We start from the raw sequence: 24,011 nt of genomic DNA on the forward strand, positions 1-24,011 counted from the left end.
AAAAGAGAGGCTGTCGAGGGCTCTCTACTGTAGTTTTGGGATCCAAATCGATTATAGGGTAGAAAAAGATGGGGGGAGGATTAGGGTCAGGGGATGGAAACTCTGGATTCTTACATCATGTATTGATTATTCTTCCACATATGACATCATATTAATTGTTGCCAAAATTATTACACTTTTGTAAAATTGTGAAAATATTGCATATCTCTACATTGTTGTGCGTGCAACATCGGACTGCTTCCTCATGCAGGCCGGCCTGCCTGGCACCCCACGGACAGTCTCCAAGGGCAGCCCCTGGGCAGCACTGAGACACGGTGCCGGAGCTCTCTCTGCTAGTTGCCTTTCCCTTACCTGTCCAGCCAGGTAGGCAGTGGCACTGCCCTGTCGCCGCATCACAGCCGTCCGCATTCTGGCAGGTACATTTTTTGCTACAGCCAAAGCCGTAGAATCCGTTCTGAAGGCAAAAGAAGACAGAAAACTCCCAGATCACTGGAAATGCCCTTGCCGGGAAAACAGATTCCCTAACCTTCACTTGGAGAGGAGAGGACTGTCCTTCCTTCCTTCCTTCCTTCCTTCCTTCCTTCCTTCCTTCCTTCCTCTTCCTTCCTTCCTTCCTTCCTTCCTTCCTTCCTTCCTTCCTTCCTTCCTTCCTTCCTTCCTTCCTCCCTCCCCCTCCTCCCTCCTCCTCCTCCTCCCTCCCTCCCTCCTCCCTCCCTCCCTCTCCCTCCCCTTTCTATATCACCCTTCCTTTTTGGGCTCTTGTGGTTTCCAGCCTCATAGACACATGTGAAAGTTTAGAAAATGAATACAAATATAATTACAATTTCAGATAGAAAATATAAAATTTTAGCAGGATTAGAGTTTAGGTAATTTCCTCTGGTTTTCCAGGGTTGAGCTCATCCCCTGGATACAATTCAAATGTTTCCAGGTGGGCCCACTGCGAAGTAAGTGAGGGAAGGCAAAAGGGAAAGAGGGAGGGGAAAGGGAGGGGCAAGAGTGGAGAAGGAGGGGAGAAAGGAGGGGGGGCATAACGGTGGTACACCATAGCGGCTCAACCAAACGCCTCGTGGGATAGATCTGTCTTTCAGGCCCTGCAGAGCTACATTAAACCCCACACGGGCTTCTAGTCCTGGCCGTGGCCAAGGCTGGATGGGGCTCAGCAGGGTTCTGCGGGGGGGGGGGGGGGCTGTGCTGACTGACTGACCGTCCAGGCCACAAGGCCGTCTGGGGACCTCACTGCTCTTTATGCACACAGGAGCACTGACAGGTGACCCAAAGGGTCTGGCTACCCTGTTTAGGACTTGCCCTCTGGGAAGCTCACACAGAGTTCAACCCTGTGACCATTGTCTGAGAGCTCAAGTGAGTAGAGCTGGTGTAACCCTCATGTTCAGAATGGGTTGACCCAGAAAGGGGTGGAGACTCAAAGCAGCAGAAAGCTGCACAAACTCATGAAGTTGGAGGAAGCCTCAGTTAACTGCTGGGACCTGATTTATTTCCCTTTATGAGCTCTTAACACCTTTGTTTAAGGTAACTGCAAAGTTGCTGGAACTAGTGGGAGGGAAATGGGCGAGTTTTGCTGTACAAAATGCCAGACTTGTGGTTTCAGGCTTTCTGTGTATGTAAGTTTGATGGGAGTTCTTTGGGGACCTTTCACTTCATCTTGATCCGTTCACCAATCCTCTGAAGCTCCCCATGCTTCTCAACCACCAGCAAAGAAGAATTGGACTTGGCATTATCAGTAGACTGTAAATATAAGGACTTGAAATGCAGCCTAAAGGGACTGTAAATTGTTGATGTTAAATGTTAAATGTCAAAAGTGTTATCTGTTAAGGAAGTAAACCCTTTTGTTTTAAATTTAGTTTCCTGTAACTCTGCCACTGCCCTACAGAACCTACAGATAGGAGGTGACACTGGGACTTCAGGGAAACAAAAAAGAGGCTCCAGAACAACATGGCAGTTGGTCGGTCTGTCTTTTTTTCAAACAGGACCATCCCCGCTCGGTGTCTGGCAGCTGGGGAGACAGAGAGTTTTGGAGCTGGAACCTTTTCTAACAGCAACTTACCGGCACTGCTCCTGCCCAGCTTCCATGCCAGCCTGGGGGCAAGAGGCACGCCTCCCCACTGAGCCAGGGCTGCAGGCAGCACCGCTAAGCACACTGGCAGGTCCTTATTGCACTCCAGGCTCCAGGTGCCTGCCGGGCAGGGGTGGAACACCCTACCCATGCCAGCCTGGAGGGGAGGAAGGAAGAAGCAGAGATTAGCAGCAAAAGTGCCGCAGACAGACACTCGGAATCCAGCTGCTGGCGCCCAGTCATGCCACCATGACCGGCTACCCTGCGATGCCCCTTCACGCCACAGCCCCACAGCATACCCTGCACCTTTTGCAGACGAGGCCCCGCCTTCTATTGTGGGAGCAGGCGGCGCGTTTCTGGCAGGTGCAGCGCAGGGAGCAGTTCACCCCGTAGGTGTCAGCCGGGCAGGCGCTGGAGCAGTGCGGATCCTGTGGAGCACAGCAGGGTGTGAGGAGGGGGGCTGCTGCCCAGGGTAACGGAGGGGGTGGGGCTCTGGGGACACAGGTGTGAACTGTTGGGAGAGGTTTGGGGAGCTTGGCAAGAACCTTCCAACCAGGCTTGGGGAGGACACCCTTTCCCTTTGCCAGTGAAGCTGAGCAGAACATTTGAATTGGGGTACAAGCAGCCCTCACAAGAACCCCCCCCCCAAAGCAGGAAGAGTCCAGGTGACTGAGGAAAGAGGGACCATCACTCTGCAGAGGAATCCTCTTGGGTGCTTTCCACCTGCTCCCTCCGAACACGGGAGCTGGCACAAGGGAACGGGAGAAGGGCTTCCCGAGACAATTCTGCTGGGTCCAAGGGAGCCACCCCCAGCTCGTGGTGCTGGTCACAGCCGTGAAGATCTCTAGTCGCAGGATCCTGGCCCCAGCAGCACACGGACGGCGGGGCCCAGATGAGCCTCCCCAGCGCTGGCCATTGACGTACCATGTAGCCTGCTGCACAAACGCAGCGCCCAGTCTCACTGACACACGTCCCCCCGTTCAGACACAGGCAGGGATCCCGGCAGCTGGCTCCGTGGTATCCGGGGGGGCAGGTCTCATTGCAGGACAGGCCGGCCCAGCCTGGCTTGCAGGTGCATTCGCCAGTCAGCGGGTGGCAGCTGGGAGGGAAGAAACGAGGCACACAAACCGCTCAGAGTGCCCCCCCCCCCCCCACAGGCCAGCCAGCTGGGGTTGGGGCTCAAGGCCGGATCGAGCCGAGCTGCTCTGAGCCCTGAGCTCTTGGCGCACACCTGGGCCGCTGCTCTCACCCGCAGCCGGGAAATGGGGGGGAAGCCAGCAAGGGGCCCCGGAAAAGAGGCTATCTACAAGGCAGGCTATGGGTAGCTCCAGTTGGGGCCTCCCAGCTCCAGCTCTGGCAGGTCCCTCTACTGGTCACGGATTCAGCTACCAGGTTCAGCTCAAGGTTCTGATCGTTACTGTTCAAGCTGCAGAACCCCCCCCCCCACCACCACCACGATGCACCACAACAGATGCCCTTATCTGAGCGCCGCTTTCTGAAGGTGCCACTCAACAGGCTATTCTGAGGCTGCTTCCCACCTCTGGGGAGGCTAGTAGGGGCCTGTGAGCTCCCCACACTTCTTTCTGCCTCCACAGAATGCAAACAGAAATGGCTCATTCTGCCCTCAGAGCTCCACTGTCTGGCTACACTCTGATGTACCTCCCAGTTTGTCATCCCAGTCCTGGGGCACTGGGGGGAGTGAACGCCTGCCTTTTGCTGTCTCTGGCTGACGTGGGTTTTGCAAAAAAATCCACCTTGAGTCTCAGCAGTGGCGTAACACCAAGGGATGAGGGGGGTGGACGACAGGCTTACACCAGTGCAGGGGCATGGTGGGGGCGTGGCTGGGATGTTCCTGGGGCATTCCGGAGGGTGGCAGGGGCGCAGGGCGCATGCTTGCTCCATGCAGTGCCCTCTCCTCACCCAGCCTCAGTGCAAGATGGGCGACAAAAGAAGTGAGCAAGGTGAGGGCAGCAGGCAGTTCCGCTACTCACTGTGTGCTGGAGGGTCGCAGAGGCATGGCTACTGTGCGCCAGACCATAGAGGCAGGCCTGCCAAGCACTTTCTCCTCAGCAGCCTCCCTCCCTCCCTCCCTCCCTCCCTCCCTTTTCTATATCACCCTTCCCTTTTTGGGCTCTTGGTGGTTTCCAGCCTTCATAGACATGAAAGTTTAGAAAATGAATACAAATATAATTACAATTTCAGATAGAAAATATAAAATTTAGCAGATTAGAGTTTAGCAATTTCCTCTGGTTTTCCAGGCTGAGCGCCCCATCCCCGGATAATTCAAATGTTTCAGGTGGGCCCATCATGAAGTAAGGGGTGAGGGAAGGCAAAAGGGAAAGAGGGAGGGGAAAGGGAGGGGCAAGAGTGGAGAAGGAGGGGAGAAAGGAGGGGGGGCATAACGGTGGTACACCATAGCGGCTCAACCAAACGCCTCGTGGGATAGATCTGTCTTTCAGGCCCTGCAGAGCTACATTAAACCCCACACGGGCTTCTAGTCCTGGCCGTGGCCAAGGCTGGATGGGGGGCCTCCAACAGGGAGTTCTGCATGGGGCTGTGCTGACTGACTGACCGTCCAGGCCACAAGGCCGTCTGGGGACCTCACTGCTCTTTATGCACACAGGAGCACTGACAGGTGACCCAAAGGGTCTGGCTACCCTGTTTAGGACTTGCCCTCTGGGAAGCTCACACAGAGTTCAACCCCAGACTATTGTCTGGAGAGCCTCGTGAGTAGAGCTGGTGTAACCCTCATGTTCAGAATGGGTTGACCCAGAAAGGGGTGGAGACTCAAAGCAGCAGAAAGCTGCAAAAACTCATGAAGTTGGAGGAAGCTCTCAGGCTACCCGGCTGGGACCTGGATTTATTTCTTTATGAGCTCTTAACACCTTGTTTAAGGTAACTGCAAAGTTGTTGGGAACTAGTGGGGAGGGAAATGTTTATTTTTGCTGTATTGTAAATGTCAGAATTTGTGGTTTCAGGGCTTTCTGTGTATGTAGTTTGATGGGAGTTCTTTTGGGGACCTTCATCATCTTGGATCCGGTTCACCAATCCTCTGAAGTCTTCATAAGCCAACCACCAGCAAAGAAGAATTGGACTTGGCATTATCAGTAGACTGTAAATATAAGGACTTGAAATGCAGCCTAAAGGGACTGTAAATTGTTGATGTTAAATGTTAAATGTCAAAAGTGTTATCTGTTAAGGAAGTAAACCCTTTTGTTTTAAATTTAGTTCTTTGCAACTCCTGCCACGTTATGCCCCACAGAACCCACAGATAGAGGTGACACTGGGACTTCAGGAAACAGAGCAGGCTCCAGAACAACATGGCAGCTGGTCGGTCTGTCTTTTTCAAACAGGACCCGATCCCGTTCGGTGTCTGGCAGCTGGGGAGACAGAGGAGTTTGGAGCTTTTAAACCTTTTCTAACAGCAACTTACCGGGCACTGCTCCTCACACCAGCTTCCATGCCAGCCTGGGGGGCAAGAGCACGCCCCACTGACAGGGCTGCAGGCAGCACCGTTGGCACACTGGCAGGTCCCATTGCACCCAGCCCCCCAGGTGCCCATGGGGCAGGGGGTGGAACAATTCACTCCATGCCAGCCTGGAGGGGAGGAAGGAAGAAGCAGAGATTAGCAGCAAAAGTGCCGCAGACAGACACTCGGAATCCAGCTGCTGGCGCCCAGTCATGCCACCATGTCCGGCTACCCTGCGATGCCCCTTCACGCCACAGCCCCACAGCACAATTCTGCACCTTCTTTGCAGACGCAGGCCCCGTCGACAGGGGAGCAGGCGAAGGCGTTCTGGCAGGTGCAGCGCAGGGAGCAGTTCACCCCGTAGGTGTCAGCCGGGCAGGCGCTGGAGCAGTGCGGATCCTGTGGAGCACAGCAGGGTGTGAGGAGGGGGGCTGCTGCCCAGGCACGGAGGGGGGTGGGGTTTGGGACACAGGTGTGAACTGTTGGGGGAGAGGTTTGGGAGCTTGAGCAAGAACCTTCCAACCAGGCTTGGGGGGAGGACACCCTTTCCTTGCCAGTGAAGCTGAGCAGAACATTTGAATTGGGGGGGGGGGTGGCCAAGCAGCCTCACAAGAACCCCCAAAGCAGGAAGAGTCCAGGTGACTGAGGAAAGAGGGACCACGCCTGCAGAGGAATCCTCTTGGGTGCTTTCCACCTGCTCCCTCCGAACACGGGAGCTGGCACAAGGGAACGGGAGAAGGGCTTCCCGAGACAATTCTGCTGGGTCCAAGGGAGCCACCCCCAGCTCGTGGTGCTGGTCACAGCCGTGAAGATCTCTAGTCGCAGGATCCTGGCCCCAGCAGCACACGGACGGCGGGGCCCAGATGAGCCTCCCCAGCGCTGGCCATTGACGTACCATGTAGCCTGCTGCACAAACGCAGCGCCCAGTCTCACTGACACACGTCCCCCCGTTCAGACACAGGCAGGGATCCCGGCAGCTGGCTCCGTGGTATCCGGGGGGGCAGGTCTCATTGCAGGACAGGCCGGCCCAGCCTGGCTTGCAGGTGCATTCGCCAGTCAGCGGGTGGCAGCTGGGAGGGAAGAAACGAGGCACACAAACCGCTCAGAGTGGCCCCCCCCCCCACAGGCCAGCCAGCTGGGGTTGGGGCTCAAGGCCGGATCGAGCCGAGCTGCTCTGAGCCCTGAGCTCTTTTGCGCAGCCTTGGCCGCTGCTCACTCCGCAGCCGTGGAAATGGGGGGAAGCCAGCAAAGGGGGCCCCCAAGAGGCCATCTACAAGGCAGGCTGCGGTAGCTCCAGTTGGGGGCCTCCAGCTCCAGCTCTGCAGGTCCTCTACTGGTCACGGATCTGTTACCAGGTTCAGCTCAAGGTTCTGATCGTTACTTGCAAAGCCTTGAATGATGTCAGGCCCCCATAGCTGCAGAACCCCCCCCACCACCACCACCACGATGCACCACAACAGATGCCCTTATCTGAGCGCCGCTTTCTGAAGGTGCCACTCAACAGGCTATTCTGAGGCTGCTTCCACCTTCTGGGGAGGCTAGTAGGGGGTCAGGGGAGCTCCCACACTTCTTTCGTTCCACAGAATGTGCAAAACAGAAATGGCTCATTCTGCCCTCGTAGCCCACTGTCTACACTCTGATGTACCTCCCAGCTCTGTCATCCCAGTCCTGGGGCACTGGGGAGTGAACGTCTCGTCTTTTGCTGTCTTCTGGCTGACGTGGGGTTTTTAAAAAATCCACCTTGAGTCTCAGCAGTGGCGTAACACCAAGGGGATGAGGGGGGGTGACGCACCAGGCGCACACCAGTGCAGGGGCATGGTGGGGGCGTGGCTGGGATGTTCCTGGGGCATTCCGGAGGGTGGCAGGGGCGCAGGGCGCATGCTTGCTCCATGCAGTGTTCTCCCTCACCCCAGCCCTCAGTGCAAGATGGGCGATAAAAGAAGTGAGCAAGGTGAGGGCAGCAGGCAGTTCCGGCTACCTGTCGGTGTGCTGAGGGTCGCAGAGGCATGGCCAATTGCAGGCCAGACCATAGAGGCCTGCCAAGCACTTGCGCTCCTCGCAGCGGCTGCCGAAGTAACCAGCCTCACACAGGCAGGCCCCGTGAATGTGGAAACAGCGGCCTCCGTTGGCACAGTCACAGGCCTGGCTGCAGTCCTGCCCATATTGGCCAATGGGACATTCCTCGCGGCACCTGCGGGGGTAGAGAGAGAATCATGATGTAAAAGCAGACTAGACTTTATTATTATTATTATTTGTTAGATTTCATATCCTGCTTTCCCCTTGCGGGCTCAGGGCGGCTCACAACCATTTGAATCATAGAAACATAGAGTTGGAAGAGACCATAAAGGGCCATCCAGTCCAACCCTCTGCCATGCACGAACACCCAATCAAAGCACTCCTGACAGATGGCCATCCAGCCTCTCTTTAAAAATCTCCAAAGGAAGAGACTCCACCATACTCCGAGGCAGTGCAATGTCCAACAGCCCTGACCGTCAGGAAGTTCTTTCTGATGTTTAGGTGGAATCTCTTTTCCTGCACCTTGAACCCATGACTCCGTGTCCTAGTCTCCGAGGCAGCAGAAAACAAGCTTGCTCCCTTCTGACCATTTGGATTTTTAACAACTTTGTTACATTTATGATTATTTTTTAAAGGTATAAATGGAAATGTGAATTTAATACTGTGGAGAAATGCGTTCCACCCAAGAATTCACCTCAATATTCCAAATATTGTGATTGCTGTCTGCCTATGTAGAGGAGTCTATGTATGGAAGGGAAAGGGCAAATAACATTTTCTCTTTTTTATTATTCACTTGCTCACCTGACAGGCTTGAACAAAAATTACTAATTTTGTATTCATTTATTAAACTTTGTTATCTTGCCAATTTCTTCTTCATCTTCTTGGCAAGTACCTGGTGTTACTTGTTTCATCCGGGCTTCCATAAGCATAGAAATGTATCCTATTAAAATATATATTGGTAAAAAGTCTCACACAAGTATACTAAACTATCTGGACTATATTTATGGTGAGATTGTAGTTCAGAGAATTGTTTGACTTCTGGGGAAGCCTAGAAGAAACAAGCGTTCTGTTCTGGGAATTAGGTCAGGGAGATAATAAATAAGGAAGATAGAATCCATATTTGTTGGGCGTGAGGTTAATGGATGAGGCCAACAGTGGGATCTGGGTGGGAAGTCAAAAGCAGTTACAACCAGCGCATGCCTCCGCTATGTACATACATTAGAGGGACGGGTTCACTTATGTCTTTTCCCTTCCATGTTAGCTTTGCTGTAGTTATATTTTAAAAAGTTATTTTTTTAAAAAGATGGAGAAACGCTTCAAGCTCTGCTCCATGGAGCTTCCAAACGGTCAATGGGGCCCCCTCCTCTGGAAACTCCGCCCACTCACCTAAATAGACCACACCCATTTCCCCAGACTTCCACTCACCGCTCTCCAACATAGCCCGGCGCACACTGGCACTGCCCGCTGACAGGGTCACACTGGCCTCCGTTGTGGCACCGGCATTCCCCTTGGCAGCTGGAGCCAAAGCGCTCTTCAGGGCAGGGGACGGAGCAGATGGCGCCCTGGGGGGGAAAGGAAGGACCCCAGAGCTGTCCTCTTCCGTCCAGGATCCCTTGAGCATCCCTTGAGCCCACCCGCTTCTCCCCTCCAGTGGATGCAAATAACAATTTTTCAGCTCAGCAGATTACGCAAATGGGACTGAACACAGGAGGGGCCAATTTGGAGAGAGACGTCGCCATAGTATTGACCCGGTCAACATGGTGACGTGAGCCAGGACTAGGCGCAAAAGCTCAAGGAGTGTGAGCCACCCTTCATGCTGTGGGCCAGGTAATACACCCCCCACCGCTGACCTGGAGATACTGGAAGTCCGTGGCAGGCCCTGCGGCATGCACTGTGGGTGGGGGAGGGTGCCAGTGGGCCTGAACTCTGCCGCAGAGGGGGTGGGTGATTTGGATGCCCACGTTCTCCTCCCCCCACACATACCATCCATCCAGGAGGGCAGGCGCAGTTGCTGGTGTTTGGGGGGTGGCAGATGCCCCCATTCTGGCAAAGGCAGTCAGCTTGGCACTGAGACCCACGGGTGCCATTCAGGCAGGGGATTTCACAGCTGGAAGAGATGCATAACGAACATCAGCTGCTGAGCACCGAGCAACAAGGTCAGGTTCACCCCCAGCTGTCGAGAACTTAGCCTTGTCCCTGAAGCATCCCCCCACCTGGCAGAGCAGGGTCAATGAGGCACGCTGTGTTGAGAGGCCTCCAGAAGCCCAGACTGAACCAGCCACGCGTGGCATCCAGTAACTGAAGGCCACCCGCCAACCCAGGCTAACAGGTCCAAAACCCAGAATTCAGATCAGCATGCCCCCAAATTCTAGGCATTACAGTGAAACTTCCAGGCCCCGGGGCACGCGAGGTTTGTCGAGCCCTGCTCCAACAAGTGAGCTGTCCAAAGGCTGCCCTGCACTACTCAAACAAAGCTACTTAATAAGACAAGGAAACAGAAGGCCCAGGGACAGGTAATGCTACTGGGCTTGGCAGGATCCTGCCCTTTCTCTGAGGTGCTCCATGCCAGGACCGAGTTTCATTTCCTGTAATCCCCTGAAAGTTTCATTTCTCCGAATCCCCTGGTTCCTGCTAAGAACTGCCCACCAACACACCCTTTATATACTGGGACTGAGGGCAAGAACCTTCAGTTCCAGCACCCTGTAATCAGGGCGACACAACTCAATAAAGTTTGTTCCTTTCTTATAAAGTCGACTTTGTTTGAGTGTGTTCAGCCTCACACTCCATGGAGTGGCGTCCACAGCGCTCCCATTTCGATTCACCCTCTGTAGGTCAGCCCCCCCCCCCACAAGATTTCTTGTCCCGACATGCTTCCGGTCCCACGGTGCACCTCAGTGCGGATGGGTGATTTGGCCTGTGATAATCCAGACTTTTTTCATCTATATTTATTTTATTATTTATTTATTTATTCAATTTGATAAACCGCCCTACCCCCGAAGGGCTCAGGGCGGTGTACAACAGCAAATAACAAGACAATAAAACCAATCGAATGGCCCCAATTAAAACAATACAAAACCTAAAACTATTAAAACTATAGCAGCAGTAACCTACAAAAAATGAATGATAAGAAAAGGCGTCTGGGATCAAACCCCAGTGGACAAACCCTGGGTGGGAGGGGGTAGGCAGATGGTCAGTTATATAGCCAGTGCGGGGGCAACAAAAGAGGGGCGGGCTCAGTGGCCGCCCCCCCCCCCCCAAAAAGTGGAAGTGCTCCTATCCCCTGGAAAACAACAGCTAGCACAATGCTAGCTGAAAATCTAGGCATGCATGTGCCCCACACGCCAGAGGCATTTCTGCTGCATTATGTACTTTGATCCCAAATAGATTCCTCTATTGAACATTATTGCTGCAGCTTGTGGGATCTTTTCCAGAAGCCTCTTTTCCCAAAGAGGGAATAGAATACCCCAGGGGTCTGCAACCTGTGGCTCTCCAGATGTTCATGGACTACAATTCCCACCAGCCCCTGCCAGCATGGCCAATTGGATTTGAAGTCCATGAATATCTGGAGAACCTCAGGTTGCAGACCCCTGGAATAGCCCGATCAAGCAACTGAACTGTACAGCTTCCCCAGGCTGATGGTGTCACAGAAAATTAAGGGTCTGCATCAAACAGATGAGACTTTGAAACTTACCATTCAACGTATGAAATGTGGTATCAAAATGTGGTTCTTTTATACGCCTGTCTTATGTCTGTATTTATGAAATAGATTATAAACAGGTACCTCCAACTGACTTGTTCCTACCATGCCCACCCTCCAAATCAGCCTGTTACTCCCAGCCTAGATCAGAACCAGAAACGTAACCTGGGAAGAAAAGGACCTCGTGCCCCAACTGAATCAAGTCACACAATGCAGCTGGCAGATAACTGAATGGAAACCACGAAGAACCCCCCCACTCCCTCCCTCCCTCCCTCCCTCCCCTACCCACCCAGAGCCCAAGGGAAAGGTCAGAGTGCAGGGGAGGTGCCTCCCTAGCTGAGAATTCAGCCATTCCCCCTCAAGCCCCCTGTCCCAATAATTTTGCTTACCCTTCCCCCTACTTACTGTGGTCCGGTGAATCCCAGGGGGCACAGGCAGGCCCCCGTAGCCCTGTCGCAGGAGGCAGCATTCTCACAGTGGCAGCCCAGAGCACACCCTGGTCCGTACAGCCCCGGGGCACAAGGCTCTTGGCAGAGAGGGCCCCCGTAGCCTGGCAGGCAAGTGCAAGCGCCAGTCACGGGGTCACAAGTGCCTCCATTCACGCAGGAGCAGGAGTTCTTGCAATCGGGCCCCCAGAACTGGTGGCTGCACTCTGGATACGAGAGAGAGGGAGGGAGAGGGAGGGAGAGAGCATGAATGTCTGGAGGGCAGGAAACCAAGTCCCCTCGAAGTATCTGGAGGCCCCTCTTCAGAAAGGATGACAGAACAGAGCAGGTGCTAAGAGAGTGGCCAGGATGGTCAGGGGCTTGGAGAGGCTGGGGGAGTTGGGAATGTTCAGTCCGCAGAAGAGGAGGTTGAGGCAGGACACAACTGCTCTCTTGAAGGATTTGAAGGTCTCAGGGTCACTTTGCGGAGGGCAGGGCGCTTGTCAGGAGTGGCACCTGCCCCCTCCCCACCCCAGACTTGGAGGCACCAGGATCCCCACCTGGGACAAAGGGAATTGGTTGGTTGGGGCCAGGGTGTGAATGCTGACCGTCTGGGTACCTACACCTGTCATATGTTAATGGGCTTTGTTCTGTTCTATGCGTGCGCTCAGCAAGGTAGACAACTAGGCTGACCCTGCTTGGGACTCCGGAAGGGAGGAGGGAGGGGTGGAGGCCACGGGTGGCGTAGCCCAGCAGTAGACAACTGGGTTACTCCCATGCTAAATAGGTGGATCCCACCCAACACATGCAAATCAAGCTTGCTAATTGCACCCTTTACACTCGTTAACAGAAAAATGTTCATTCGAGAATCCCCCCACCTGAGAATCCCCCCTCATCCATCCATCCATCCATCCATCCATCCATCCATCCATCCATCCATCCATCCATCCATCCATCCATCCATCCATCCATCCATCCATCCATCCATCCATCCATCCATCCATCCATCCATCCATCCATCCATCCATCCATCCATCCATCCATCCATCCATCCATCCATCCATCCATCCATCCATCCATCCATCCATCCATCCATCCATCCATCCATCCATCCATCCATCCATCCATCCATCCATCCATCCATCCATCCATCCATCCATCCATCGCCCTTCCCCTAGGACCGTGGTGGTGAATCTATGGCACTCCAGATGTTCATGGACTACAATTCCCATCAGCCCCCGCCAGCATGGTCAATTGGCCATACTGGCAGGGCCTGATGGGAATTGTAGTACATGAACATCTGGAGTGCCATAGGTTCGCCACCATGGCCCTAGGGGATCAGGGCGGTTCACAACAAAATATGACATTAAAACATTAAAATCAATTAAAACAATCCACATTAAAATGTAAAAGAACCATAATTTGTAGATGACGTCAGAAGACCAGCACAAAATGATGGCTGCCCAGAGAAAGTCACTAATTTAGCTACTTTCATTTAACCTGGGTTCAGCCAATTATAATAGATTAAAAGCGGGGGGGGGGGGGGGTCCTGTGGGAACTTGTCCCCTATACTGCTTTTTTCACACCCCTGAACCTGTTATATTTGGCCTGTACAGAACCAACCCCCCTTTTCCACATTTCCACCCTCAGCGTATGATCTCCAAAAGGTGAGGTAGCTCCTGCCTGGGTGGAGATTCTAGCATTTCAATTAGCCTGTCTGCTGACAGGCCGTCTTAGAGAAAGGTCATTGCAGTTCACTACTACAGTTGCAGGAACTGCCTTATCAGGGAGGAGGCGGCGTAGTGGAATCGTGTGAGCTTGCTACAGCCTTGAAGCCTAAAATACATCACTCTGTAGAGCAGCCAAAAAGACGTCTACCCTTCTGTAAACGTTCTGCATTCAAAGAAAAGTCAACGTCACGTCATTTCCCCAACATACTGCTGGTAATGCTAGCAAAACACTGACCTTATACAACATATAAGACACTTAATATATCTTTTCTTAAAATGCTATATCGGCTACATCAGTAGGGTTGACAATGGGCCTTTCCCCACTTTTCCTTCTACCACCTTCGCTGCGCACTACTCACTGCGCGCGTCATTTCTGGTGCGCGCCCTGGCTTCCCCACGACCCCGAGCTCTGCACGGGGTCCTCAAAAGGCGCGTTTTGAAGAGCACCAGGAATGACGTGCGCTGAGGGTGTGTGACAGCGGCAGCGTCGGGGTGGCTGTGTTGTCGCCGCCCCTGTAGTGGGGAGTGCTGCGGGACCCCACGCTACTTGGCCCGAGTAGCGCACAGCAGAAGGTAAGTGGGGAAAGGCCCAATAATGGGTTTAAATTAATGGGTAGAAAGATCTAGATATTAGGAAAAAATTTACCCTGCCTTGAGACAGTGGCAACTGTGAATTTGAAACTGCAAAATCATTGTGAGGTTCTCAGTGAGCATAAGGGCCAGGCACAGGAGGGAGGAAGGGGCTCAGCCCTCAGAGCTCTTTGGTGTGTGGCTGGAACCCATCACCAGCTGCAGCCACGAAGAAGGGCCCTCCAAGAGAACATGACGCCCGCAATAAAACCAAAGAAGCACACCTTTATTTTATGAATCCTACTTTCTTTTATGATCTTATTTAGCCATATTTACTTAAGTAGTTTTAGTTAGGGTTTTATTCCTGAACATAAGAACATAAGAACATAAGAACAAGCCAGCTGGATCAGACCAAAGTCCCAGCTTAGTTAGGGACTTGCAGCCCAGACAGCTCGACCACCATCAGTTGCTTGTCAGCATGGCCAATTGGCCATGCTGGTAGGGGCTGATGGGAATTGTAGTTCTGAACATCTGGAGAGCTCTATATTCCTACCCCTGATCCTAGTCCAGGGGTGAGGAACCTAGGCTCTCAGATGTTCCAGGAACTACAATTCCCAAAATCAGCCTCTGTCCAGCATGGCCAATTGGCCATGCCTGAGTAGAGCTTGAAATGAATAGCAGTTCTGAGAACATCTGGAAGAACCGCAATTCTGATCTGATCCAACTCTCTGCTACTCGCAGTGGCCCACCAGGTGCCTTGGGGAGCTCACATGTAGGATGTGAATGCAATGGCCTTCTGCTGCTGCTGCTCCCGATCACCTGGTCTGCTAAGGCTTTTGCAATCTCAGATCAAAGAGGATCAAGATTGGTAGCCATAAATCGACTTCTCCTCCCATAAAATCTGTCCAAAGGCGGCTTTTAAAGCTATCCCCCCCACCTGGTGGCAGCATATTCCAAACACCAATCAGCATATCGTTGCATGAAGAAGTGTTTCCTTTTATTAGTCCTAATTCTTCCCCCCAGCATTTTCAATGAATGCCCCCTGGTTCTAGTATTGTGAGAAAGAGAGAAAAATTTCTCTCTGTCCACATTTTCTACCCCATGCATAATTTTGTAGACTTCAATCATATCCCCCCTCAGACGTCTCCTCTCCAAACTAAAGAGTCCCAAATGCTGCAGCCTCTCCTCATAGGGAAGGTGCTCCAGTCCCTCAATCATCCTTGTTGCCCTTCTCTGCACTTTTTCTATCTCCTCAATATCCTTTTTGATAGGTCCCCATTGCGTACTATTGCAGGCCCCCAGGCTTGACTCATGGAGCTACACCCCCCCCCCTTAGTGGTCTTACAGTTTGAACACAAAAGACCCACGAAACATCACAAAAGGGTGCAGGATTTGAGACTGCTTTTACCCGCCGCACCCAGGAAGAACACCTTTTGCAGCGGCCAACACCTTTTGTCTCCTGATGGGATCAAACCGATCAGGTCCGAGGCAGGAGCCCTGAGCCGCCTATGAGATCACCCGTAGCAGAGAAGTCCCTGCTCCGCCCCTGGACTTACCTCCCACCAATGAGAAAAGGGGACTTTTTTTATTATTTAGCCTCCTCCTATGTGTTTGAATTTTGCCCCTATGAATTGTGCTGCATGTGCCCTTTCCGGCTTGTTCGTTTAGTGAAGTGCTCCTGCCTTCAAGATTCTTGTGTCTGTCCTCATTTCCAATGGGGAAACCCTCCTTGCCGGGCTGGGTTTTGCTGCCACCCGGTTGCCGCTGTTTCAGTTCAGCAGCATTAATTGTTGCTTTGGCAGCGGGTAACAAACCCATACAGTGGAGAGAGGAGAAATAAACTCACCGCTGGAGCAGTCGGCGCCCCTCCAGCCTTGCTCACACTGACAATGGTCAGGAGCCACACAGCGGCCGTGCACGCACTCCTGGGTACAGCGAGCTGGAGGCGAGAGAGGGAGAAGGCAGAAGGAAGACATCACTGGCCTGCTGAGAAGCGTAGGAAGGCTGGCAGGCTGCAGAGCTGGTCTCCCTTGGCTCACAAAGGCCTTCTGGAGATCTCAGAAGACAGGTGAGCATGGAAGGAAAAGACACCGGGCCAGGCTGCCTGCGTGGAACGGAACCAAACAGGGCCCAGGCAGACTGACAAAGGGTAGCTCATGTGAGAGAGAGGCCTGGAGCCCGGGGGCTGGAGGAAAAGGGACCCCACTGTTTGCAGGAAGGAGGAGGCCCGTGAGCTCTGGGCTGCGTTGGGGAGCCAGGCTGCGTCCAGAGGCGGAGAGGGAGGTGCCACTGGCTCCGGGAACTCTGCTTCCACAGCCACCAGCCAGGGCCCAACTTGCTTCCTCCTCCCAGCACAGGGTGCTCATGTGTGGGATGTCCTCTGAATTGCCTCTTCTCCCCTGCCCTGGCTTCGGCTGGGTCTTCTAATTCATGGCTCAGAACCTTCTGAGAAGGTTCTGCCCCCTCCCTCCCTCCCTCCCTCCCTCTTTGCTTCACATCTCAAGAAGCCAGCAGTCCCTGAAGGGGAAGGGAGGAGGAGGAGGAGGAGGAGGAGGAGGAGGAGGAGGAGGAGTCTTTCGGACCAATAGTTGCCACCCCGAAGGGCTCCTTCCTACAAAGACCGGAGAAGGCCCAGGAGATGCTGGAGAGTTGGAGAAGAGACCCGTGGAGAGGGGGACTTACGGACACAGATGTCAGCGCTCTCGTAATAGCCTCGGCAGCAGCGGTGCCTCCTTCTGTAGTCGACCTTCACACTTTGGCGGTAGGCTGCCTTGTACAGGACTCTGAGGAGGGAAAGCAAAGGGAAGGCGGATGCAGGCAGGGCAGCGCGGGTGGGCAGAAGGCGGAAAAAGCCCCCTCCCCGGAGGCACATTTGTGGTTCTGATCACACATCCCCCTGGCTGAGAAACAGCTTAAAGCCAGAAACACCCTGAAACCTACATGGGCGCTGTCCCTGGTCCCAGGCCTCTTCTTGCCAGCTGGGCACAGCGGGGGAATTTGTGGCAGCCTCACTCCGTCCGGAAGCTGTTGCTGCTGAAAGGGGTTGGAGTGGACCCCAAGTCTCTGGTGAGCCAGTTATGAGCCGTGAGTGCCTGGGACAAAACCCCCAAGTCCTGGAGCAAGTGAAGGAGAGCGGCACCGGCCTGGCAGGCTGATGGACAGGACACAACATAGCCCCAAAAGTGACGGGAGTGCTCAGAAAACAGCCCCCCGCATGTGCCATGTTCTCCTATTGAAAGCTTGCCTCTTACCTATGCTGAGTGCAGGTCTTGGCGAATGGCCACATCTTGCTGCAGGGTTCCTTGAAGACCTGGGCAAATGGCTGCACATAGGACTCCTTGGAGGGTGTTGTGAAACTGGCAGAGATAAGAACATAAGAACATATGAACATAAGAAAGAGCCTGCTGGATCAGACCAGAGTCCATCTAGTCCAGCACTCTGCTACTTGCAGTGGCCCACCAGGTGCCTTTGGGAGCTCACGTGTAGGATGTGAAGATCAAACACTTATACATTAATTCACACTAATGCTCAGAGCATGGGAAATGAACAAGATAATTTTGAGTTCTCAGCACAGCAAAGCAACTATTCAGAAATTGCTGAAACCTGATGGGATGAACCTCATGGCTAGGTTGTAATAATTGAGGGGTATAACCTATTGCAGAGAAATACAGCAAATAGGAAAAGATGATTAGGAGTAGCACTATATGTTAGGGATGATTACACCTGTGAGCAGGTCCATGACTTAAATCCTGGGGATCAGGTTGAGAGCATCTGGGTAAACATTAAGGGGGAGAGAAACAACCACGATCTTGTTGTGGAGGTCTACTACAGACACCCAAGTCAGACTGAAGGTCCTCTTTCATGGAACAGATGGTCAAACTTTCAGAAAGGAGAGATGTAGTAGTAATGGGAGATTTCAATTACCCTGATGTTTGTTGGAAGCCAAACTCGGACAACAAATTTCTCACTTGCCTTGCAGACAATTTCATGGTCTAGAAGGTGGAAGAGCCAACAAGGGGATCAGTTGTTTTAGATCTGATCCTAACCAACCATGATGACCCGGTTAAAGGAGTTTGTTACGTAGCGGAAAGGAGATGCCAAGTGTAGTCAGACATGCATCCTAGACTTTAAGAAAGCTGATTTCAGTAAATGTAGGAAACTGCTGGGTGTGATTCCGTGGTTAAGAATACTGGAAGAAAAAGGACTGCTTGATGGATGGGAGTTTCCTAAAAGTGAGATCTTGAAGGCAAAATGTCAAACAGTTCCAATGCGGAGGAAATACAGGAAGTGTCTAAATAAACTAGGATAAATGTCTAAAGAACATTCAACTGAGCTATTTAAAAGAGACATGTACTCTATCAAAGTCTGTTCCCTCTCCAACCTCCCCCCCCTAAATCTGCATCAATTCCCAACCCAGGGCTGGTGACCCTCTGCACGAATGCACCACTGTGCTATCAGGAAGCAAGAACAACCGCATCTTGTTCAGGGTAAAAAGAACCTGCGTGAAAATGGCCAATCTTAAAAGTAGCAGAGAGTCAGTTAAGGGGCAGGTGTGTGTGGGGGGGGAGGGGGAGCAGGGGTTGGCCTGCAGAAGCCAAGTCTCAGCCTAGTTTGCCTCCAGCGTACCTTTGGTGAAACCGAGCATTGCCCGACAGGCAAGTCAGATAGATTATCAGCTTGGCTATTTATCGTTTGGCTTAAGATGTGCTCCGCTGCCCAATCACCCACGGTTTCCCAAGGCAGCAGTTTGGCTATAACAATCCTCTTCAGCCGACCTCAACTTCAACTACGTCATTGCCAGTTCTAGTCCCCAGTTCCTTACCTTTCCCAGTAGCTGCAGACATTGGGGTCGCTGGGACTGAGCGATGCACCCCAGTCCAACTGCATCCACAGCCAGAGAACGGTGCACCTCTTCATCCTAATGAGAAGGAGACGGAAAAGTGGAGCATGAGCTAGATGCAGAGAAGGGGAGGACTCTGAGCTCCCTCCAATCCCCCTCCAACGACATGAGGGCGAGAAGACACGTGTGTGTGTAACCTCCATCTGTGGGTTCTGTGGGGCAGAACTTGGAAGGAGTTGCAAAGTACTAAATTTGAAACAAAATGGTTTACTTCCTTAACAAACAACACTTTTAACATTAACATTTAACATTAACGATTTACAGTCCTTTTAGGTTGCATTTCAAGTCCTTATATTTACAATCTACTGATAATACCAAGTCCAATTCTTCCTGCTGGTGGTTGGCTTATGAAGACTTCAGAGGCTTGGTGAACGGGATCCAAGATGATGAAGGTCCCCAAACAAACTCCCATCAACTACATACATAGCAAGCCCTTAAACAAGGTGTTCTTATAAAGAATTAAATCCAGGTCCCAGCCTGGTAGCCTCAGAGCTTCCTCCAACTTCATGAGTTTTTGCAGCCTCCTGCTGCTTTGAGTCTCCACCCCTTTCTGGGTCAACCCATTCTGAACAGAGGGGTTACATGTGCTCGACACGTGGGCTTGTGTGAATGGAGACCACTTTTAAAAGCAACACCTTTTTCTTCTGCAACACCTCACCTGCCTATAAGTTTTAAAGTATTTATAAGCCTGCCTTTCTCCTGATAATGTGGGGTCCACAACAGCTGCAGGCTTCAGGGGCAACAGACATAACTGATACTGAGGGACCATCTGAACATGACAATGATAATGTGGCTTCTAGCCCCACACTTCATTGTACCACTGCGGTGAAGCGCACCGACGGACTGTACCAGAGACCGCTGAATGGAATTACCTTTGGAGTCACTGTGGGGGAAATAGACTCCGTTAGAAATAGCTGAAATCTTATTTGGCACCACTCGCTCGACTACCTCATCCCAACATGTGCTTTCTGTGCAAACAGAGAGTGATATTTGAGGGGCGTGGATATATAGAGAGAGATAAGGCAGTACTCTGTAAAGTCAGCTTGTCTGCAAAAGGTGCTCGTGAGATTCCAAGTTCTTCTGGTAGCATGGCTTTTGGAAGATGTCCCCGCCCTGAACATGTCATTGGGGTTATTTGTCAGAGTCCAGACTCTAGACTTGGAATCCCACCTGCTAGTGGAAAGTCCCCCCCAGCCAAGACAGCTGGGACGTAAACACAGGAAACTCTGCGTAAAAACAGGAAGTGAGCTGAGCACAGGAGGCCTCTCAGCTTCCCCCTGGATGATTATGGCATCTCGGGAAAAAGGGAGCTTTGGACAAAAGGCGACAGAACAGATCTGCTCAGTTGGAACCTTGCCCGAGCCCTCCCCCCCCCCGTCCTCTAGGTAGTCAGACCGACCATCCCCCAAGGAGGCAAAAAAGGGTCAGGGGGCCATTTATGGTTAAAAACAAGGACAGGCAGTATCACAGGGCATTTCTTCAACAAAGGCTTAAAAGCACAAACATACGTTTGGGGGCTTGTAGAGAGCCACATCTGCATTTCTGCCACATACACACCCCTCCCTGCATTCTGTTGTGGTGCGTCACATTCTACCAGTACACCTCATTCAGTTGCACTCATTGACCCAGCCTCATGCACCGAACTTCTGCACCTCCATAACTTTGATATGATTTTGGTCCCAGAGTCACAGTGGATTTACTCCAGTTTCTGAAGAAACTGTCCTCTTTCCTGGAAGTTGGGGTGGGAGACATGTTGGGAACGGGGCTCAGAAGAACCACGAGGGACTTGTCAAAGGATCACATTTGGCTCCTGAGTTGCTGAGGGTCACTGCTTTAAGGCCAACAATTGCAGCCGACCGATGGCCACCGGGCAGGGTTTCTGAGTCCAGAGGCTTCCAGAGATGGGTTGCGATGGGCTGCCTCTGCTTAGCGACTCTGGTGCTCCTCGATGGCCTCCCATTCAAACGCTGCCAGTTGACTGTTTAGCTCCCAAGATTTGAGGAGATTGGGCTAGCCTGGGACATCTAGGCAAAGGCACTTAAACGTCCCCTCTTGCACCCAAAACCATTTTAAAAAAGCTCTTACAAACAAATAAACAAGGAGGAGGATCAGCGAAGGGATGCCAAACAAAAGAAAGGAAGTCTTCACCCACTGCCATAAGACAGTGATCAAGGGGGACAGACAAATCTCCCTGAGGAGGGAATTCCATAATTTTGGTGACACAACTGAGAAGGTCTTTTTCTTGAGTTGCACCCACCTAGACTCAGATAGCAAAGGCACCCAGAGCGAGGCCTCTGAAGATGACTGGGATGGTTCACACGGGGGCAGGTGGCCCTGAAGGTATGCTGGCCCCAAGCCATGTAGGTCTTTAAAGATCAATACCAGAAACTTGAATTGAGCTTGGAATTTGATTGGCAGCCAGCGGAGATGAAACCATACTCGAATGACAGGGCCAAGTAGGCTGGGCGATTCGGCTTGGCTCGGATTCAGGCCGAATTAGAGTGGCCCAAAACGGAGCCGGATCTGAATCTATTTAAATGCCTGAATTTGAATCATGATTCAGGCATTCAAATGAATTGGGGGGGGGGGGGCTTCATGGGCTCCCTTTAAACAATTTTGAAAGCAGCATTGCTTGTTTGCCTAAATTCAGCATGGATGGGGGGGGAGATTTAAGGGGAGCTCTCCCTTTAAATCTCCCCAATCCATGCCAAATTTAGGCAAACAAAAGAATGCTGCTTCCAACACTGCTCAAAAACATGGATCCTCATGGACCCTCATGATTTTCCCACTTGGTCACCCCCAAATCACCATCACATCACAGCCTGAGCCCTTAGCCACATGTCTGAACACAAGAATCACACATCCCACGTTCCGTGGCACCGCAGAGGCACAAAAATGTGGTAAGATGCATAGATCCTGATGAATCCTCCTGATTTATCCACTTGGCCACCCCAAAATCACCATCATATCACAACTCATGCCAGAGGCATGTCTGCCAGAGGGACATGAGGTATCACATGTCCCTGGGCGCATGGCATCTAGTCACATGGGTGGGGGGTGCTGGGCCCAGACCATGCTCACCGGCCCCAGGTAGTAGACCTGGGTGCCTTGCCAGCTCCGGGTGGTAGACCTGGCCACCTCACTGGCTTTGGGCAGTAGACCTGGGCGTTGGGGTGGGAAATTCTGATTTTGCCCCAGGCTCCATTTTTCCTAGATATGCCTCTGGCTCATGCCCCATGCCACATGTCTGAACATAACAATCATGCATCCCACACTCTGTGGCTCCACAGTGGCACAAAAAAGCAGTGGGAGGTGTGGGATGCGGTGAGGCTGTGGGTGGTTGGTTCCTTTCCTTCCTGAAAAGAACCAGCCAACTTTGCTGAAGCTTTGCGTGGGAGGGGCAAATGCTGAGGGCACCCAATTGAAGGTGAAGCTGATGTCCACAGAACAAGTGCCCAGCCATCCAAACATCAGCAAAGTTGGCTGGTTCCTTTGAGGAGACTCAGCAGCAGCCCTGTGGGAAATTTGCTGCCCCTGCCCAGAACAAAGTCCCCACCGGAGCCCTCAATAAAATCTCCAGCTCAGAGCCAGCTGGCATAACTGCAAGCTCCATTGAAGCCTATGGTGGGAAAAAACAATTAATTTTTCCCACCATAGAACTTGCTGAAGAGTGGGGAGATTCTCTGCTTTGAAGTGGCTCCATTGCAGCCAATCGAGAATTTCTGGGCGTGTCTGTGGGGTGCACATTTTAAAGGTAGAGGCTCTAAAATTTCAGGGTATCTTCAGAAAACTCTCCTGATGATACTAGCCAGGTTTGGCGAGGTTTGGTTCATGGGGTCCAAAGTTATAGACCCTCAAAGGGGTACGCCATCTCCTAAAGTCCCATTGGAAACAAAGGGGGACAGGGGTACTCCTTTGGGGGTCCATAACTTTGGACTCCCTGAACCAATATATACCAAGTCTGGGTGATATCATCAGGAGAGACTCCTGAAGATACCCTGAAATTTTGGTGCCACTAGCTTAAAATGCGCCCCCTACTGGCCAAAAAAGGAAAAAAATGTTTTAAAAATGCCAAAAATTGCTAACCTGAATTTTTCGGATATACCAAATCGGGGATTTGGCTAATTCGACCGTACCGATAATTTTACAGCTGAATGAAGCCAAATCTGAATTTTCCTTCATTTTTTCAATATTGCTCAAGCTTCATGCCAACCACTTCAGTCTGCATTCTGGCTGTAGTATTCTGTACCAGCTGCAGGATCTAAACACTCTTCAAGGGCATCCCTATGTTGAGTGCATTGCTGTAATCTAACCTAGATGTTACCAGGGCATGCACTTCAGTGGTAGCTCTGTTTTGCCTAGGAAGGCGCATTACCTGAAGCTGGTGAGAGGCACCTCTGACCTCTGCTGCCACCTGCTTCTCCAACAGGAAGTTCCGGTCCAGCGTCACACCAGCAGACAGACAGCATGGTTAGCAGCAGTGGACTCTACTGCTCCACATGAGGCATGCTGGTGACCTTGGGCTAGTCACAGTTCTCTCTGAACTCTCTCAGCCCCACCTACCTCCCAAGGGGTCTATCATAGGGAGAGGAAGGGAAGGAGTTTGTAAGCCATTTTAAGACTCCTTACAGGAGAGAAAGGTGGGGTATAAACCCAAACTACTCCTCCTCTTCTTTTCCCAAGCTGCAAACTTGCTCCTTTAGAGGAAAAGCAATCCCATCCAGAACAGGGGATGCCTCAATTTTTAGGTCAATCCTTCTGCCCATCACGAGCTCCTCCCTTTTGTTAGGATTAAGTTTTAGTTTGTTAACTCAGCGGTGCCTGGTTAGAGGCCAACTTCACATGAATTCCTCAGTGTCTGTTACTTGCGACGATTAACTTTTCTTTGCCGTTGTTCTTCATCCCACAATAAGGTCAACTGAAGGTCCTGGAAGCCATTTCCTGCCTCAACAGCAGTGAAATTTCAGAGCTGGACACAAGGGAGAAGACCACCTATCAGAAAGATATTCTGTTGTGTAAAATGTAACTGCAACTATATCTATAGACCTCTCATATATATGGCTACACAATTTCACATTAAATTATTTCACATGTTCCTCTTTGTATTTAGAACAAGATCTTATTGAACTAATT

At 51.9% G+C, this 24,011-nt stretch overlaps 1 protein-coding gene across 3 annotated transcripts in view; it reads right to left on the reverse strand.

The window, feature by feature from the left end:
- The window catches only part of PEAR1 (platelet endothelial aggregation receptor 1), a 68,767-nt gene that overhangs the window by 25,064 nt on the left and 19,692 nt on the right, over window positions 1-24,011 (reverse strand). For 2 of the 3 annotated variants that reach the window (XM_048509569.1, XM_048509585.1), the window contains exons 2-13: window positions 18,801-18,896; window positions 17,230-17,334; window positions 16,661-16,761; window positions 15,825-15,917; window positions 11,659-11,905; window positions 9,540-9,663; window positions 8,982-9,118; window positions 7,519-7,731; window positions 6,436-6,610; window positions 5,819-5,939; window positions 5,505-5,668; window positions 352-454 (exon numbers count right to left, since the gene is read on the reverse strand). In XM_048509569.1, the coding sequence (XP_048365526.1) occupies window positions 352-454; window positions 5,505-5,668; window positions 5,819-5,939; window positions 6,436-6,610; window positions 7,519-7,731; window positions 8,982-9,118; window positions 9,540-9,663; window positions 11,659-11,905; window positions 15,825-15,917; window positions 16,661-16,761; window positions 17,230-17,334; window positions 18,801-18,895 (1,678 nt within the window). In that variant the 5' untranslated portion in view covers window position 18,896. Of the gene's footprint in view, window positions 1-351; window positions 455-5,504; window positions 5,669-5,818; window positions 5,940-6,435; window positions 6,611-7,518; window positions 7,732-8,981; window positions 9,119-9,539; window positions 9,664-11,658; window positions 11,906-15,824; window positions 15,918-16,660; window positions 16,762-17,229; window positions 17,335-18,800; window positions 18,897-23,253; window positions 23,329-24,011 lie in introns of those variants that run through there. The other variant, XM_048509577.1, reaches the window with a different exon arrangement.

This window comes from Sphaerodactylus townsendi, linkage group LG01, assembly GCF_021028975.2.
Source record: "Sphaerodactylus townsendi isolate TG3544 linkage group LG01, MPM_Stown_v2.3, whole genome shotgun sequence".
Taxonomy (NCBI): Eukaryota; Metazoa; Chordata; class Lepidosauria; order Squamata; family Sphaerodactylidae; genus Sphaerodactylus; species Sphaerodactylus townsendi.